At 41.4% G+C, this 20600-nt stretch overlaps 1 protein-coding gene across 2 annotated transcripts in view; it reads left to right on the plus strand.

The window, feature by feature from the left end:
- KPNA5 (karyopherin subunit alpha 5) overlaps positions 1-7067 on the plus strand; it is a 248537-nt gene extending 241470 nt beyond the window's left edge. For both annotated transcript variants that reach the window (XM_069235362.1, XM_069235361.1), the window contains exon 14: positions 5206-7067. In XM_069235362.1, the coding sequence (XP_069091463.1) occupies positions 5206-5393 (188 nt within the window). In that variant the 3' untranslated portion in view covers positions 5394-7067. The remainder of the gene's footprint in view (positions 1-5205) is intronic.
- The last annotated feature ends 13533 nt before the right edge of the window (positions 7068-20600 follow it).

Here is a 20600-nt window from a genome sequence, read left to right on the forward strand (position 1 = left end):
TGGTACTGTCGAGGTACGTTTGTAATTCTGTATGTATGGAATGTGAATGATCTTTGGTCTTCCTCAGGAAAGGTGACCCAAGAGTAGAATGTTTCTGTTTGATATGCTTCACTAGCCTCTACTATGAATGTAACATCCCCGCGCTCATCTGTTACGCCATGCGTTACTAGGTGTAATGTTAATGTTTGTCTTGCATTCTCAGGAATGTCTATGATGTTAGCCATATTGTATAATGGGTTAAGAGATGGAAAACCAAACGGGGAGAGAAGTCCATTTAATGGTTCGAGCTCCAACAACCTACAGCCTAATTAGGTGTTCCCTGTTCAGCTGACCATAGACGTCTCCGTCTAATGGTACTCAGGGTAACTGTAGTATGTGATACGTGATAGTAGGGGCATCCGTAAATTAGTGCCGAAACATCATTGTTTCTGGCGCCATGTCATAGTTTGACTCTTGCTCTAGGTAAGACTGCTGGTTTAAGGATGACATTACTTATGTTTGTAGGTGACTATGCCCATCCTACAACAAGTTGCAACTGTTGTCCCAACCCTCCTGGCTCACATGCAACACCTCATCAAAAACCCAAACAGTAAAAGGTGATTTATGGCAGCCTGTACACATGGACTCAAGAGTATGGCATCTCAGGGAGTGTTGTGGTTAAACAGAGATTACCCCTTTCTCACATGAACAACATGTCTCAATCAAACACAGGCAATGAAGGAGATACAGTAAAGTTTTCAATAGATTTTATTTAACAAAACTACAATCTACTATAAGTTGCATGGGCTGCAATGATTAGGTTAATGAACAGTTCAAGAAACAGAATGGTAAAGACCAGAGTCATTAATACAAAGACGCCCACCATCGTGCAATGACAAGAAATAATATGAGATGTGAAATATGTCCTAATACCCTAAGAATGTGAACCTAATCTATAACCTAAAGAGAGCTAGGTATGAGAGGTTTATCTGCCAATGCCATGTCCATGAGTAGAGCCCCTCAACCCTTGTTACCTTGGAATGAGATCTTCTAGCTCAGACTTCGTAGGGACACGAAGATTGGGTCAGCGTGAAGGCGATGTGCAGCATCGATAGCAGGGATGGCATCTGGTTGGAATCCCTCTATCAGTCTAAGTGAGGTTAATTTATACAGATCTGCTCGGAACCCTGACGTAGGTCTGTTCCCAAACAATAGAAAACAAGACATGCTTTGGATGGCAATTTATGTAAACAATTCCCTCGAAGGCATGAAGAGGGAAAGTACCTAATGTGAACACCTACAGTTTATTTATCTTTCTCGCTTGATATTGACGCCTTAGCGCAGTGGCATAGATAATGTGAACCTAAACATTGGCCTAACTAGAAATAAGGCAGCCATCTTAAAATATATAATTAAATAAATGCACTAAAACAGAGCAAACTAAGTAGGGTAAAAGTCACTAGGTGACAGGGCATGGGTCTGCAAGCCAAAGGCTAAGCTAACTCCTGTTTCCCATTAAAACAAAGTAGGATTCACTACACTGCAGTCGTGATAGTTATTTTTTACACCTTTCATGCTGCTCCTTCGTTTCAGGAGGTAATTGCCTGTAAACATGCCTTAATTGCCTGTTCTGTTAGGCCAACTCGCTCGTCCATAAATTATTCTCCTTCGGAGTCTTCCCTCACTTTATTTTCTTCCACTAAAGAACATTAAATGAACCAGCTGAACCTTGACTGTTTACGATTATTTACAGTACTGAATTGCCTGACGAGCCCACGTGTGTTTACGAGGTGACTGGGAGGAAACCAACGGAAGCCAGAAAGTGTTATCACCAGAACTCTTTTGCAAGCACACTTTGTTTTATATAGAAAGCTGATTTTACCAGTGCACAAACTCGAGGGCCGTAATCCAGCAGGAAGCGGAGGCCTTTAATGATGCAGTGTTTGGATCAAGTTAATGCTCAGTTTGGAAAGCAGATTAGGAATATACTGTAAATCCGCATCAACCCATCGCTTTAAAATTTTGCTTTTTGCTGCTCTGTCCTGGTTATGCAGCTGTTTAAAGAGGTGTAAGCTGCCATTTGTAAGTGTTTCTATGAAAAATAGACTGTGTAGAAAGAGGTGCTGGGTTCTGTAAGACTTAATATTGTTACCTATCAGAGATCAAAGATGCCCAAGCTTAACACTGGGGAGTGATGTGGACTATCCTCCCACCCCAGCACCCAATGCCCAATAGCATTCACAAATGTGAAAAATCCTGTCTTTGGCTATTGCAGTTCTCTATTGCCTTCGTTTCTAGCAGGGCATTTGACTAGATACATAGACATTGACAGGTGAAAGTGCATTGGTCTCCAGGTTAGTATTTGCCCAAACTACTTTGAAACACAGTGGATGCTGTGTCATGAGAAAGCTAAGCATCTGTCTGCGGTGCCTTCATTTGCACCTAGAAATATCTTTATTCTTGCACTGTTGTCTATGTCTCATGGATATCAGTGTTGCACACTACTGTTGAACCTTCGTGTGGATTGTGTCTCTTTCTGCTTTAGGACCACTCCATGGCAAAAGAGCAGCAACTGATGAATATTACCAAGATTAAACGTATAATTATAATATCAGTGCTCAAAATGTGATTCAAAGATCAGAGGCTCCGATTGTGTCAGTCATCTCCAGCTACTCTGAGCTAGATAGGCACGACCATTTGTAGAACATTGCTATAATAGAGGGCTTCAAACAGCCCGGCTAGCAGGGGTGTCCAACATAGTCTAGGAGGCCAAATTGATGCCAGATTTTCATGATCATCACATAAAATACAGGTACATGCAAGTAACCTTGTTGTACCTCATTTGCAGAGTCAGTTGGGTTATCCTGAGAGTCTGCCATGGATCATGACTTGTCTTCACGCCTTTCTGCTACAATTCCCTTGGAAACATTATCCTTCTGCAAGCTCCTAAGGTGGCAGTTTTCTTATCATATGTTTGAAGAAGGCCCTGTCCTTAGACTGGAAAATGCGTGGCTTCTTGCATGCCTTTTTGGTAATCTCTTGATTTCTTGGCAGGATTATCAAGTTAGAAACATGTTATAAAGACCTTTCAGAGTCACAGTTAGTGCATTTTAGGCTCTGCATGGCGCACAAATGACTTTGCCATTGTTAAAGCTTGGGAGTTCCAGCCTGGCAGTAAATCTTGCTATTTCTCAATCCGAACAATCTCAGACTGCGTCTGTTTAAAATCACTTCAGTAACTAGCAATGACAGGCTGTAATGCCTTGAGTGGACCGTGAGAGATGTCCCCCCACAATACTATACACAAACCTTGAAAACAAGATGCATAAAGGTCTGTGTGAGGAAGCTCTGTTTTTTTGTGCAGTGGATGTATCTCTTTACTGTGAGTCTCCCTGTGTGTCTTCCTACAGGGTTGTGTTTTTTGTGTGCTGGAGTTCAGTATGTCTTTATGCTGGCAGGTGCATGTCTGTGCATGGAGTGTGTGCATTATGTGTATCTGTGCAAGAACTGTTGTGAATGTGTCTGTAGAAGGGGTGTGTCTATGCTTAGGGTTTATACAGAGTGTTCCCCTGTGACTGAGTAGGGAAATGGGGTGTCTCTGGCAGGATGTGGGTGTGTGAAGTAGGTTGGATGTTTGCAATCGGTAAGAAGATAACAGCAGAACCAGTTAAGGAGGAACAGAGAAATTTGAGATCTGAGCTAGGAAGATATCAGAATGAACACAAGTTATGTATACATTTGGACAGACTAGTAGACAAGGGAGAAACTGTTGTCAGTACAGAAAACTAAATCAGTGTAAACACAAAAGTCACAATTCCAGATTCAAAATCAAAGTTGCCTGTTTCATGAAGACCACTCGTCAGGTAAGTGAAGTTGGTGAACTTTAGAAGACTACTCTAGAGTTGGCACTTTACTTCATAACCACCATATTCAAACAGCAATGGACTTGCATATGCCTGTGTTGATAACTGTTTATAATCTGATTATGTGTATATTCTAGATAAGTATAGTTTTTTAAAGAAATATATATTGTTACTATTTCATAATAATAAATTATACACATACTTTTTAAGCCTGTTTAACAAATGTATATTTACTCATGTTTTCATATAGGTCATTGTATAGCTTCCACATAACTTGTTATATTAGATACTTATGAATCCCTGCTGTCGTTTTATATCATAATGATCAAATGTTTTATCATAAGCATTTTGCTATTCAAAAATTGAAGAAAGATAAATGAATGTTAGAAAAGTACACTTATTAATTACCTTCAAACATTACAAATCTTGAAAGTCTGTGTTTATACAATAGTACATTTCTTCTCATATTATACCCATGATTATATTTTTTGCACATATATTCCCTTACAATTTATTTACATATCTATTTATTACTCTAGTCCTACTGTACTAGAGAAAAATTTAATACAAATAAATAAAATAACATCTGTAAATAAAATTTTAATGATAATGAATACATTTAAAAAATACAATAAAAAAATAAACATATATCTATAATATTAATAAATACAAAATAATATGATGTACTCTCTTATAAGCTTTACTCTGTCTTCCCATCACCCCATGTCTCTTTCAATCTATCCTCCATCCCCACTCTGACTCATCCCAGCCCCATTCTACTACTTTCGTCTCCAAAATAACCCTCCCTAAGCTCTTCCCTCCTCTACCCCATCTAGCCTGCCCCAAACCTCAGTTTACTACCATGATCTCACAAACAACCCTACTAAATTCTCCTTCATTTATCTCACCTTTGACTCATCCCCTAACCCTTTCCAGAGACTCTTTCCTCCTCCATCTCTCCTATACTCATCCTATTACTATAAACATCCAATTAACACTTCTTGATTCTTCCCTCCTCTGTCCCTCCATTACTCGAGTCAATCCAACTAACAAACTCACATATACTCTGCTCAAATTATCTCATAATAATACTAATACTGTACTCATATTTCGCTATACTAATCCACCACTAATTCCTCTTGGGTTCCAGAGTAGCGTGCTACTCGCCGAAAAAAGCTTTAACGCCTCGTCAGGGGTAGTAAGCACTATATAAATACAATTACAGTTGCAATAAGCAGTTACGAATGAAGGGTTGTTTTTTAGAGCGTTTTATTATTTATGGAAATGGATAATCGCCACGATTGTTATTCCTAACAATACGAATGTTTAAAGAGTGTGTAACATTTGTTATTTTCATCTTTAGGATTAGACAAAATTGAATTCCTGCAGAGCCATGAAAACCAAGAGATCTATCAGAAGGCATTTGCTCTTATAGAGCGTTATTTTGGTGCTGAACAAGAGGACTTGAACATCGCTCCTGAAGTGGATGAAAAACAGCAGCAGTTTATATTCCAGCAAGCTGATACTCCAATGGAAGGGTTTCAGCTTTAAACATTAAGGTTCGAGTGTATATGGGGGCTTTGATGGTAAAAAAAAATAATACACATTTACCATATGTGTCTTCTATTTTGCAGTTATGTGCTGTTCAAATGGCACAAATTGTACTGACAGACTCATTAGGGTCAACCTTTGGGTCGCCATCCTTGGGAGGAAACTAGGCTAGAAATTGTAAACCTCCCAATCTAGACAGGCATGTATGCCAACAAATCTAGCCTGTTTGAAAATGCTGTGTCTGCAAGGATATACAATAATGTATTCCCAAATTAAGGGTGTATTTCAAGATCCCACACTTTGGCTGGGTGTGCGGGAATTTCACCATTCAGCACGTTCGATGAAATCGCCGCTCAGGTTCCTCAGCTAATATGGCTGGCCCTGTCTCATACACAGGCACTTTTGTTGTGTTTACCCATGCACTGGTGGAGAACTCTAGAGTTGAAGGAAGTTCTCCTCCGCCGTATATTTGAACTTGCACCTCAATGAAACATATGCAGCTTCATTATGAGCTATCTCATGTGTTTCTAAAGTTAGATATAATAAAAGATATCACAGTGGTGTTGTAGATTATTGAATGTAACCCTTGACCTCCGTTTATGGTAAATGTCCTTTATATTTATTTGTTTTTGATGTTTGATTACTCTTTCTGGGCGGTATTTTCTATAAACAACTATGTTCAAAATAAAATTAAAAAATAAACATTTTTGGTGTTAAGAAGTTTTAAGATTTTTTTAGCAAGTACTACTATCCAGTGACTTTATAGTCACTAAATAAACTCCTAAAAGGACTTTTTACAGGTGACCACGACACAGTGCTTCTGTAATTTTCATTTTTCGATAGGAAAACTACCTCTCACTTTAAAAAAGCCAGGATAGGCAGAATGTTGACTCTGAGTTTATTCACTGGTTTAAAGTCCAATACTGTCTTTGATTTTGTAGATATCTGCCATGAACGTACAGTCTTTACAAAACATGTATTAAGCGTATGTTTAATTTGAGCTAAACCTTCAATTTGAAGTCACACTGCCCCCAGCAATATCAGTTATTGTATAAAGGGGCAAATATTTTAAACAAATTCATAATAACTAAAACTGCAACACAATAATGCAGTATTTTTCATTTATCTACTTTCTTCTGTAAAAATCTACTCAGATTGATTACGATTGGTAGCAGTTCCTGTTCTGCAAACGTGTCACTAGTTCTTTCAGCATCAAAACTGACAAGTAGAGAATTTGCTAAAATATGTTCCACTGGACTATCGTTTGGCCTCAGAATATATGTACAAATTTGTTTTTTTATGTGATGACTTTAGTTTGTGAAACTGTTGATCATCATAAGTGTTTGCTTTACCAGTCTTGTTTACATGAAACTGCTGATTTGTTTTTGTAAACCACAATTGTGTAATCCAGATTAGACAGTACATTTCTGGAGGGTTCTTGATGTTAATTGACCATCTGCTTTCAACAGTTAAACTGGCTGAGTCTATATTATATATATATATATGTGTGTGTGTGTGTGTGTGTGTGTGTGTGTGTGTATATATATATATATATATACACACATATATATCTCATGAAAACTGGAGTTGATCTTGGAATAAACCTTAAAAATACCAGCACAAAGCTCAGCGAAGAACATGCTACTTTTTAGCATTACTTGCGTGGTTGAACTTAAAAAAAAAAAAAAAAAAGTGGTGAGAAAAACTATTTTAAAATGTACATATTTTTGCCCTTTTCAATAAACCATGTGAAAGTAGTTTTCATAAACAGTAACAGTGATGGACATACCTACTGCCAGTGTATTATACAGTTCAAGAAAGAACTTCCCATGCTCTAGAATAGAGGAAAGCGTGGAAGGATGTGTAGGCATATTCTTGGATGCAGAGATGATTATAGGGAGCTGGTCGGGAAGCCATTCATTAAGGCAGTTTGTCAGCAGATTAATCCTGTGTAAGGCTTTAGGTACATTCTTAGTGCCCCCAATCTCAGGAAATCAGATTATTTTACCACCAGCGTTATAGGCTTAGAAAATCATTGTTATAGTTGCTCTTTCACAATAATTAGAAGACTTCTAGCCCCCCCTTCCCCACTTGAAGCCACATTTAAGCACCACCCATGCACTTTGATGTTATTTCCTTTCTTTCCACACCTTCGTATGGAGATCCGGTGCTTCCTCCTAACTTTTTTACCATCATTTGACAAGTGTTTTTCTTACAAAATTATGTTTTCCAGTTTGCAAGGGAACTATAGCCTCACCTAAAACTACAAGGTTTAAGCCTTGTTGGGACTGTCAGAAGCAAAAGTCTGTGACAGATCCACATGAAATGCATCTCTGGTGTTTGAGTTGGTCACATGACCTCAAGCACTGTAAGGAACGTACCCTTATTAATCCAACGGCGATCCTGGATCACAAAATGATGCTGTAAGTTGCCACATGGCAAAACAAGTCCAGGATGGCCAGAATGCTCCAAAATATATCACTGCTAAATGTTTGGGCAGAGCAGTTGGTGCTAGGGTTGCGCTTCTATAGCATACTTAGATGAGGGCCACAGGCTCCTCAGGTGATGTGAAAGCATCTTTAATTAACATACTGTTTGATGGATCTCATCTTTTTGGCAAAAAGGTCAATTCAGTGTAAGAACACTTTAAAGAAAGCTGGGCCTCTGCATGTTCCTTTGGCCTTTCCACCCTGAAAAACCGTTCCCTCGACCGTTTTGCCCCATTTGGAGCTGCTCCCGGGATTGGCATACCAGCACTGCTGAGGCCCATCGCCCAGTTCTTTTGGGGTCAGGTGGGGGTCAAGCAAAAAATTTCCAGGACAGCTCACTTCCCAGTCCCACACCTCTGTGGCATTAGCATCCTAGCCGCTTTAGTTTGCCCTTAGTGGCATATGACAATCCAGTGGGAGGCAGGATCAGACATTTCCTCCTAGGGTAACAAAAGATAACATCCGGCAGGTGGGCCCTCCAGATCATTCAAGAAGTCTGTGTCCTGCCATTCATTTAGACCCATCACACCTCCCACCCACATCAGAACATCTTTCAGGGGAGCACCTGTCCATTTTGCTTAAAGAAGTGCAGGCTCTTTTGCCAAAGAAGCCATAGAAAGGCTTTCTGGCCCCAAAAATATGGGATGGCTGTTACTCTCACTATGTCCTTGTGGAGAAGAAAGAAGCAGGCCTTCACCCCATCTTAGCTCTTTACCCTCAAATGCCTTCTTGCTAAAGGACAAATGTAGGATGCCCAAACTCACCAAGGTTCTATCTACCCTAGACCCAGCCAGCTGTATGGTGGGTGTGAACCTTCAGAACTTCTACTTTCATGTACTCATCCAGCAATCTCACAGATGCAACTTGTTTCAGGGGGTGTCAGGAGCATTTTCAGTTTACCGTGCTCCCCTTTGGCCTCTCAGGCATTCAGAAAAGTGATGGCACTGTCGCCACTCATCAGCAGAGGTTAGGGATACCACTTTTTCCCTACAGTGGCAACTGACTGTTAAAGCTGGGCTCACCGCAATCATGGACCAATTCCAGATGACAGCAAGCCTGATATTGTTGGATTTCACTAATGATTTGCCAAAGTCATATATGTCTCCTTTGCAGAGGCTCCCTTTCATTAAAGGCATCCTGGATACGGTGAAGATTCGAGCCTTCCCTCTACCATAGTGAGTCCTAGATACTTGTGCTATGATCCCCGTGTTTTTCACCCTCTGTTCTGGTTTCAGTGAGAGTGACTGAGGCTTCCGGGCCTTTTGGCATTTTGCTCGTCGACTATATCAGGTGGCATATGCAGGCTCTATAGTGGAACCTGAAGTCTCAGTGGGCCCAGCACCAGGGGAATCTATCTACTTTCATCCTCATTTTGTAGGAGAAAGCAAAAGATGTACAGAGGTGGCTCAGCTACAAGGACAGGCAGTCATCTTCCTGCCCCACTGAGAGCTGATGGTTGTGACGGATGCGTCACTGCCTGGATGGGGAGGTCATCTGGGAGAAGAAGAGATCAGAGGGCTTTGGTCTCAAGCAGAGATCCATCTCCACATCAGCTTGTTGGAGTTGCTGGCCATTTGCGTGGCGCTGACAGTCTTCCTACAGTCCATCAAAGGGAGGTTGTTTCAGGTTCTCATGAACACCACCGCCACCTAGTACTGCAACAGGCAGGGCAAGATGGGGACCTAGCTCATGTTCGAGAAGGCACTTCATCTTAGTCCCTGTTTGTGAACCACCTGGCAGGATCTTTGAATGACAGGACAGACGAACTGTGACCTGGTGGGTCACAAATGGCAGTTACCCCCCAAGTGAAACAGGTACTTTTACAGCAATGAGGAGAACCCTGGCTAGATCTGTTCGCCACCGCTAAGAAAGCAGAGTGTCAAAACTTTTGCACACTTAAGTTTCCACAAAGGGTCAATTATACAGACACAATCCAGTTAGAGTGAAACTCTTGCAGAATTCTAAAAGGTTTGACTAATTTGCTTCCTTCTCCAACACCTTTTGTGAGCCAGATTGAGAAATTGATTATATTTTACAGTTCCTCATGTGCATGCTGTTTGAAACAATTCACATCTGTTTGCTACGTCTCCTGACTCTCAAAACTAGCTGCTTGGTTGCTGTAACTTCAACGTGCCGCATGAGTGAACTTCCGGCTTTCCCTATGCACCTACCTTACACCATCTTTTTCCCCAGATAAAGTGGTGCTGAGGACCAGGGTGTTATTTTTGCCAACATGTTTTACTCCTTTTCACAATAGGAAGTTTATCATCCTCACAACCTTTTTTTGCCCCTCCTCATTCCTCAAAAAAAGAGCAAAGACTCCATTGTCTCGCCCCCAAAAGAGATTTAAGCATTTACATTGATCCTAAGACAACCATCAACTAGACTAACAGCTCTTTGTGGGGTTCTCTGGGAACAAAGGAAGGCAAGGCAGTGCAGAAATTGACTCTGTCAGGGTGGAAAGTCCTCGTATAAACATCCCATACGCACTGACCAAGAATCAGCCTTCATAAGAATTGAGCCTCCACTCTACTAGTGCCAAAGCTGCTACCACTGCACTGACGTGCAGAGTGCCTGCCTTTCATCGACATCCGTCAGGCTGCGAGGTATTCCTCAGTAAACCTGTTGACAAAGTACTAGCTCCTTGACATCCTGCAGAACTTTTTTAATTTGACCCATTCCACAGACCCTCCAGTTAAGTATGTCTTCTAAACAGGAATCTGCTGTTGTGGAAGAATAAGTTACTTACATTCTGTAAGTAATGAGTTCTGTTTGTGGCTGTTTTGAAAGGCAAAATGGTATCCCTCGCAAAAGAGGTGAGGATAAGAGTCCATCATCTGTAAGTGAGAAAAGTTTTAACAGACTAAAAACTTTAGTACTAAGATGCTGGCAGATAAGCACAAATAAAGGTTTGTAATTCATATCATTGTATCACTTACCATATTATTATTTTCACTCAATCAGCCTCAAACTGGAATATGTTAGGTAACTGACAGTTGTCTTGTCATTTCTTTCATTTTCATTTTGTTCAGTAAAAAATGAACCCATTGTAATTGTCATCTGCCCTAGGAAGTGATTTAGAGAATGATTTTAAAAGCTGACGGATTATGCCAAAAAATTTACTTAAAGTACTTCTTCTGATTTCTTAAAATCCTCATATAATGTGGAAGAATGTTCGATTTGTTGCCTATAACTAAGCCTGCAATGTGAGATTCCCCTTTAGATTAATCATTAGAGTTATCAGTCTTGTCAGGGATGCACTAAACTTAGTAAGAGCATCTTTGAAATATGCACGAATGAACTATATTTAAGTGATTTTCCATGTAGTGACATTTCAACTTTGAAAAGGCATGGCCCAAATGTGCATGTGAACAATTATGTTTTTAATCTTCTCTGGAAAACATGTTTCCTGGGGGGGGGGGGGGGGGGAGGGGGGAATACGCGGGGATACGCTTTTCCATGCACCACTGTGGAATATGTGGATGTAACCTTTTTTCTTTCCCATTCTCAAAAGAACTTATTGCTGTCTTTGAGGAAGTCATTCTGTTTGGTTTTAAAGTGGAAAATGTCTGCAAAATGTTTGTGTATATTGACAGACTTCGCAGATGTTGCATGATGTCTGCCAACCTCTCCAAACGCCCCAAAATGTCCCCATAAAACCAATTTTACAGACTGTCTTAATTTGAGCCGGAGGTTTCCTGTGTTTGGCACCGGCACTTAATTGTCAACACTGCTGCTCATAACGGTCTGCCACAAGGTGGTGCTGTCTGGATAATTTAGAGATGAGCACAACAACAGGTAATTATTAATTCAGTATACATTAAAATGACTATTAGCTGCTGCCCAAGACGTTCATATAACTTTGGGGACCAGAAGTCGTCCAAATTGTCACACTTGTAGAAGTGCGATAGCTAGTAGTTGTGTTGTTACTATCATTGGCAGCATGGCAGGGGCAATGTTTAGTACAAGCTGCAGTAGCCTCCTAACGTGAGCCCTGGCACTTATTTTTTGACAAATTTCAAATCGAAAATGCCTTTCTAGCACATAACTTAGATTTGCAAAATCTATTGTGAATCGGGTTCCAGCCTTTTGGTTTTGTTTATTTTTTATTACATCAGGCACTCACATCACTATCGGAGCTGACTGTAGGACTTCCGCCTTGAATTTTCGGTCACGTTTGGACCAACGAATGTCATCATCATTCCTGTTCTTAATGCCCCCATTCCAGAGCATGGAAATCTGGCCTTTTTATACTGTTAAAATTAAACTATAATATTGAATAAAGAGCGTTTATTCATTAACGCTGCATTTCTGTGGTCTCTTAAGATGTAAGCATGCACGATAATATATCGATTTGTTTATACACTTACATCTTTTCGAATTTACAATCCCAGCAATCCAAGTGCCATTTTGTGACTGATATTCCATAGAAGTGTAAAATATATAACACCCCAGTGTAGACATCTTAAAAACAAGCAGTTTTTCAACATTTTTAATTTGCCTTTAAGATACAAATCAATTTTATGATGGGATCTGTTTTCACGTTAAGAATGTGTGCATATGCAAGATTATGAGGAGTTATGGTGCATAAACTAGTATGAATTTATAAATCGTCCCTTTTGTAAACTCTGTAGACGCAGCGGAGACACCAAAGTCATTATTGGAAATGTTTTATAGTTTATTATTAGGGCCCTGAAAAATAAAAATACAAATATAAAAAACAACTTTATTGACATATGCCTTTGCTGATAAGAGGCAGCTACGTTTATAATTCGTATTAGGGATTATTTTCGGTGTTTCTAGATTATTTTTGTTTATTTGCAGAATAATGACTTAGCCTTTCAGTTATCATTAAGTTTGTCTTTTAGTCCTGCCGCCATTCTTTAGAAGTAAAGTGGCAGCACGTGCGTAGTTTATCCCTCTTTTCCTGGCGGCAAAACTGTTGTGTCAATGTCCATTACATGATAAATAGAAATCAACTTCTTCTGCGTTCGTTTTTCTTAAGAACTATCTACAACTGTTACTTTCCTTTTCTCAGTTTGTGGGTGCCTGTCCTACCTGTTTCAGAGCCGAACTGCTTGTCAGAGCTGTTAAGAAAATGTAAAGAGACGAGCAAAAGCAATTGTAATTGTGATTTTAGGACAAATGGCCTTCATAGACATTGATCTCACTGAGAGTTCTGTGGAGTTTCATGCAGTTTCTAGTCTCACTTGCCGCTGTGAATATGAGGATGTTGTGCCACTCTCTTTACCACCTTCCTTCAGAGGTAACCTGTTGCCCATGCAGTGTGCTTTTGATGTGCTTTTCAACCTTCCTCTTGTTTTGCGAATAAAAGTCGAGGATATTTAATAAGAGTTAGTATATGCTGTGAAATTTTCTTGAGGGCTAGTAAGGGGTTGTTTTCAAATAGAGATTGAGTAGTGACGTAGTGTAAACAGCAAAAGTTCAAACATGTTCTTGAATTTAATGCAGTCAACCACTGACAACCAGTGCAGGAGACTAGGGGCTGATCACAGATTATCCTTTTTACGAATATCAAACGCAGCCTGCACAACCACATTCTGTGCCCTCTGTAATCTGGCCAGTTAATGCAGGGGAAGTCCTTCAAAGAGGACATTATAATACTCCAAGTGGGATTTCGCTGGTGAGCCTACAACCAGGTCCCAATTCTTAACTGAAAAGGGAAGAAAGTAAAAAGGTTTACGTCTGTGCATTGTTTTTCCAGCACAGTCCCTGTTTTAATTGACCATGGCTTTTAAACAAGCCCTTCTTGATCGTTGGAGCCAGCTAAGCAATTTTGAATCTAAAAGGATGTGTAGTTTGCCATGACTCATGAAGTGAGAAACAAATGGGGAAGTTCCATTTAATTCATGATCCAGTGTGGAACATCTTTTTATCTAGGTCATTGTGACTCCTACCTCCTCTGCTCAGGAATTACACCCACCACAAAGGGGCAACATTATATTACACCGGTTTACCACAGATCATTTTCTTGAATTCCTATTCAACCTTTGCAGTAAATGTAAAACTCCTGAAGGGAGATCATTAAGTTCCCTCTGTAGGCAACCTAAGCAAGCATTTCTGTTTAAGAGACCTCACTATGAACTAAATAAATGTTTATGGCCTGTTCTCATCCACGTCTAGCATAACCAGCCTTAGCAGTGGAAAAAAATAATTGACTCGGCTGAAGACTTTGACGTAGTTCAGAAAGGGGACTGATTTTCCTCTGCAAAACTACAGAACACATTCATTTCCGCATCTCCATTTGATAGATCCACTTTTGCTATGATGATTTACAACTTTACATGGTGACTGGTTTAGCTCCCAAACTCTGTTACAAGTCATTTGCACATTTTGACTCCAGCCAGGTTTGAAATCTGCCCTAAAGTATTCGGTTCTCTGTGCTCTTCGGTGAACAAATCACTCTGATTAATATGGTTCTCTCTAGCCCCAAAAGTGCTAGTTCATTGTTGTACCATGATTGGTCTGACCTTCCTCCTGCTGATTTGATCAAGGAGATATATTCTAATTTCAAGCCTGAAATTTTCAATACCTTGAGATCACAAGAAAAACTAGGAAGGATAGTCTTATGAATGTAAATGTTTTTCACAATTCAGAATGGGTTGAGGGAGACCCACAGAGTAAGCATCAATGCTGACCTACTGTAGCTCCAGCCTGGTAAACCCCCTAATATTATTCCTCTAGTGATCCTTTGGTATTGTGCGGTGACTCAGAAATACTCCCCACCTCTGACTGTAACAAACACCACCTCCATATTTTTATCAGAATGCAGGGAAAGCCCGTTCCTCTCTTACATTTGCCTGCCATGGGACATTTTTAAATTGTGGAGCTTGACATTTCCTCTCATCCAAGTTTGACATTACCTACCTTCCAACTGATTTTTCACATCAAATCACGGGTCTGTCTCTTTACCATCTTTGGGAGCCCCTGTGAACATTTCAGCAAGTTGTGAATACATTTGTGCATTTTGACCTTAATTGATTTGGAGAAATCCCAGACCTTCCATCTCCCAAATGTTGTATTTGTTACAGAAACAAATAATAATTTGCACTCATGTTTTTTTATCTGAATGCTCTTGCAGATTTCCGCATCCTTGTTGAGGTGTTCCTTTAACATTTTTAAAACCTCTCCTGCCAGTATGGAACAAACTCTACCTGACCCAAAAGGGACAAGGATACACAGTTTCTCTCTGCTTAAGACCAAAATTACCTCTTGCCCTTGTCATCATTTTGGTACATTCATTGCAGATAGTGTGAAATATTGAAAGGCTCTTTGATGTTATATCATTTAATGTAGTTCTTAAGTTTGTATGCTTCAAATAATTTATCCCATTATGCCATATTTGCCGAGTTAGGCCCATGATTTCGGCAGGCAGTACTCCAAAGATTTATGCTGGGAGCTGGTGCTACGCATTGCTGATCTGTTACTTGCAACTTGCTTGTATTAAGCTAGTCCCAGTATTACTGTGCTTGTACATCATGCCTTTAGCTGGCTTCTCGCGCTAGATATAATAGTTGAGATATCCTAGATCTTTAAATTATTTCTTGGCATCTATTAACCCTCTGCTGTCTCCACCACATTCACATATTTTCCCTTTTGATGTTTGTCAGCTTATTGGGAGAAGCAGTAAGAATTTACTTGAGCGAGCTAAGCATGCGCAGTGCCATCTGTGCTTCTCTTTTAATTTTTGGACAGCCTTAAGGAGGTGCTTGTGGGTGAGCGGTAGGGTGGCCCCATTCTCCTAGAGGCAATAAAGAGAGACTGAACTCAGAAAAGTGAAGTCACACTTCCAAGTAAACAGATCTGTAGCATGCCTCTTAAAAATCATCAGTTCATTTAAGGAAGGGTTTTTAATTTGTTTGAATTATTTTTTAAGTTTGGTTTACAGCACAAATCGAATCAATTCTGAAACTGCATCCTATGCCTCAAATTTCTTCCAGTCTTCATTTTACAGGTATCCGTTTAAATGCTAAATACACATTTTGCCTGCATGTCTTATATATAGACTATTAAATCTATGCAAAAGGCGATATCTGGCTTTCTTTGTAACCGGTGTTTTTACTAAATTGCATACTTTTTCACTCAGAATTTGTATTTCATTTGTTGTGTGTTAGAAATGTAGACCTCTCGTTACTTCATTACGTTTTTATAACATTTGATACAGAGCTCTGTTGCAGATAGCAGCCAGAGAGCTGAAACAGTTGTAAAATGAATAAACGAGATACCACATAATTACTTTTCCTAATGTTTGATGGAATTGGCATATTAATGTGGTGTTTTAATAAAATGACTCTATTCTCAGAATTTAATATACTTTGAAATGTAGCAGTCCAAGTTTGACAGTTTGCAATACAATGGGTTGTGTATACCGAAAAGTCCTAAAGCAATAAAACATGTCAAAACTCACAGAGGTGCCTGCTGTTTTACTTCCGTGGGTTGTTCTGTCTGTGATTTTTAAACTAAATATGATGACAAGTCGAAAGCTCTTTAATGATTTGCTAAAGCCAGCATGTTCCAGAATAAAGCAAGATTAGGCCGCATACTTTAAAAGAAGAAAGCATACTGCTTAACACAGTTCTCATGTGTCTAGTCATCGGATCACTTATCCATATTGTTGCTCTTTATCATAAAGTCAGCATGTTTGTAAAAGTAACTACTTTTAATGCGTGTCTTAAATCAGACAAGGTACAATTCCAAAATGCTGCCTTCTGATTGGCTCTTCGAAGGTATTTATCTGCGAGGAGTTACGCGAAGAGCTAGTGTCAAGCTCGCTCCCGAAACTGGCCAGCCTTGAGTTCCACGTTGCAAGGTAAAAGATCTTTAGAATCATTTGCTTTTCCATTCTGCATAAGATTTTGAAGCCTAAAACACCTAATTGTGCCCTCAAATATTGCGTTTTAATGTGTAAGGTTTGTTATTGCGATTTGTATAGCACACATTATGTCAATGGTTAGTCCTTATTACGCTGTTGACAGCCCAGTGACTTCAACTGCTTCCAAAGATGCTGCCTGGCCTGCTAGAATTAAACTTAAAGTCTGTATTTATTGAACATTGTGGGAGGGAGAGTGAAACATCGCTTGTTAGTTTTAGCAATGGTGGTCTGTATCATTCACTCCTTACAAATGGTTATCTTCCACAAAGGAAACATGAGAACCAATCTAGAACCGTGTCACGTCCTCTCATTCACACTGAAAGAGTATTGAGCAGACTGTCATGGTATACTGTATCAAAGGCAGCGAGGAGTCAAGAGCAAGTCGCAGTGTTCACCTTCACCAAGAATATGTAGAAAGTCAGGCAATCTGTGAAAGGTTACATTCTGTCCTGCTGCTAGGACAGTATCCAGATTGCTGTGAGGCTAAGAGTTATTTTTTGTAATCGCAGTTGAAAAGCTTTATTTGTAAGTGATTACCAGTGTGTAATGAGGTTTTTCAGTGTTTTTCAAAGCAGTTACTACCACTCAAAAAGGTACATACTTGTCTAATCGTTGGGCAGTACCCTAGTGTGCTTAAAACAGCAGATGCATGTCATCAGACCTTGTGGGAGAGCCGTGTACAACTTGCACAGTGATATAATGTATTTATTGCTTTAGATGTCCATGTGTCAACAGGAAGTGGAGAGATCAGTAAAAACGCATTCAGCAGAACGTAAGATCACCATCTGTTTGAGAATCCAGTAGCACTGGTGGCAGTACATTTCTATAACTTTAATCCTGATTTAAACAAACTTAGGTTCCAACATTGTAAATAGTAATGGAACGGGTAATCAGCAGAGATAGAGAAAAAATGTATATTGGCACATCCGAAACTCAGAAGAGAGCTATCATCACACATCCCAACTTGCAAGTACCGTCAGTATTGGCAATTCCATGTGCCGGAATATTACATCAGTTTTCTTGGCCTGGTTGCATTGTGTGGTTAAAATAGAAAGGCTTATTAAAAAAAATATGTATGATGGATATTGTAGCTCCTCCAAATAAATAAAAAAAAACAACAACAACAACAATTTTGAACTGAAGTGCTTGAGAGGGTTATGTTCATAGAAATCACCAGCTGTGGTGCTGACAGCCCCTTCCACCCCCAGGAGAGCAAGTTTTCTGGAAGGAGGTCTAATTTTAGATTACTCAGTATTGAAGGGGCCTGGAGAGGATTCTACTGAGGATGAGTGACAATTGTTGGGTAAGATGCTGTTTCATGATTGAATGCATCTACACTATGGCAACTCCTCCTTATAGTTTGCAAAACAAGTTGTAGTTGGGATATGGAAAACCTGGATGTGCCAACCATTTGGCGTCACGCAAAGTTATTACACACTGCATAATGTTATGTAAGGGGTTGTTGCCATCTACATTGGACAACATGAGGTTGGGGTGTGTTAAAATTTCATGTCCGAGTAGTTTATCAGTTCTCAATCATAGGGTGTGAAATAGTAGGTATTTATCTGGTAGAGACTTCTAGCTGCAGATTCCTTACCTTTGAATTCCCTGGCATCAGCTTCGAATCCAGAATCTTTTTGCTGAGCAATACCTTGCGTGCATCGTTGGGTGGCATAGTTCGGTTCCGTGTGTCTTGGTCAGCGTCGTTGGAGGCGTCTGTGACATCACCACCTTTGCGCGCGTACGTCAGTTATTTTCCTTCCGCGACGGTTAAGCGCAGGTCTGGGATCGAGCTACCCTTTTTTTCAATATTTTATCGAGATTTTTTTGTGGTCTGTGCAAGGATGTCCTATAGGAAGATGGGGTTCAAGCTGTGCGGTGCCTGTCATCGCGCGATGTAAGTGATGAATCCCCATGAGGTATGTATCTGGTGCCTCGACAGGGACCACTACTCGAAGTCGTGTTCCAACTGCCGGGCCATGGCCCTGAAAGCTTTGAGGGAGCAGTCCTTAAAGCTCATGGTGGCCCGGCAGTCGACTTCAGTCGGCGCGACTCCTCGGAGGTCACAAGCCTGCTTAAGGAGAAGGTCGCAGGACCGCTTCTGGAGCCCCAAGTCCTCCTCTTCCCACTCAAGGTCCTCGGGAAAGAGGCAGAAAAAGAAGTTGTCCAAGCAGACTTTGACTTCACCATGCCCGACGAGGCGCCCAGGGAATGTTGGCATTCCAAGCACTGTTCCGTGGAGCCGTTGCCAGGGCCGACTTCACATCACCCCCTCTTTTCTGGGAGCTGAAGCAACCCCGCTCAACTAAAGGAATTGTATGAGGCTATGCGCCTTGTTTTTGAGTGGTGTGCCCCCCCGGGTTGGTCTTCGGGCCCTGTGGGGTCAGCAGGGGCCCCATCGGTTTCGACGCCGGTGGCCTCAGCGCCATTGGGGACCCCAGGATCCGATAGCAAATCCAGACCAGCGCCGGGTTCTCACAGTCTGCCTCCTCCAGTGCCGGGCCCGACGCCGACGCTCCCTCCACTACTGGCACCCAGTGGTGGTGGTAGCCCCATCCTCATTCCTGATGATCCGGAGCTGGAACATCGTCGTATGACGCCGATTCTGACTTTGTCGATGCCAGTTAGGCCCAGATCAGTGCCTGAGACTTATTTTGAACAGCCAGGCACAAGTGAGGAGTGGGAGGGGTCTGAGGACCCTTTGTAATACAGACTGGAGCATGAACAGGACTGGTATGAGGATCTAGGGGAAGCCAGTGGACTAGATACTTCTCCAGATGCTGGCATGCTCTCACCTCCTTCTGTGGCTATGGAGGAGGGGGTGTCTTATGCCATGGTGGTGCGTAGGGCAGCCGAGGTGATGGACCTAGACTTGCCTACGGTGCCAGTCAGGACTAATCTCCTGACAGAGTTGCTTCAGCTAGGGGTTGCTACATCAGGGCTGATGTTACCCTTCAATGAAGCCCTTACAGATGTCCTTCTGTGAACATGGTCCAAACCCACCACAGAGGCTCCTGTGAATAGGGCAATCATCTGCTGCCATAGATCAGCTCCAGACGACCCTAGTTTCCTCACCCAACGCCCAACCCCGGAGAGCTTGGTGGTCTAAGGCTCCACTTCACGAGGAGCCTTCCCTTCCGCTCCCTCGAATAGGGAATCCAAGAAACTGGACCAGCTTGGAAAGATGTTTTCTTCCTCCAGCCTGACACTGAGGTCTGTAAACACCTCTTGCCTATTGGGCTGATTCTCCCATACTTTATGGGATACAGTGGCACAAGTGCTGCCCCAGGTCCCGGAGAGCGTATGGGACACTCTCACTCAGACTGTCAAGGATGGGAAAGATGCAGCCAAGTTTACCATCAGGTGTGGTTTGGACATGATCGACTCGCTGGGTAGGGCTATTTTTTCAACAGTGGCCCTCCGATGCCGCGTCTGGCTGCGTAAATTTGGCTTTCGGGGGGGTGTCCAGTCAAACTTGATGGACATGCCTTTCGATGGCTCACGCCTTTTTGGTGAGAAGGCAGACTCTGCACTTGAGAGATTCAAGGATTCTCGAGCTACAGACAGATCCTTGGGCCTCTCAGCGCCTGCTTACCAGGAGTCTGCCTATCACCCCTTTCAAGGCTTCGGGAGTGGCGCAGTACCACGCCAACTACAAGTTAGCCCACGTCCTCCGGCTTCACAGCATCCTGTGCGAGGATGAGGTTGTGGTACCTCCAGTCAGAGGGTCTAGCAAGAGGTCGGCCACCACCCAGCCCTCCTCTTCTGCAAAGCCCAAGTCCTTCTAGTATAGTTCTGCAAGACCATGTCCGTCAAGTTGGAGGG

This window comes from Pleurodeles waltl, chromosome 5 (genome assembly GCF_031143425.1).
Source record: "Pleurodeles waltl isolate 20211129_DDA chromosome 5, aPleWal1.hap1.20221129, whole genome shotgun sequence".
Taxonomy (NCBI): Eukaryota; Metazoa; Chordata; class Amphibia; order Caudata; family Salamandridae; genus Pleurodeles; species Pleurodeles waltl.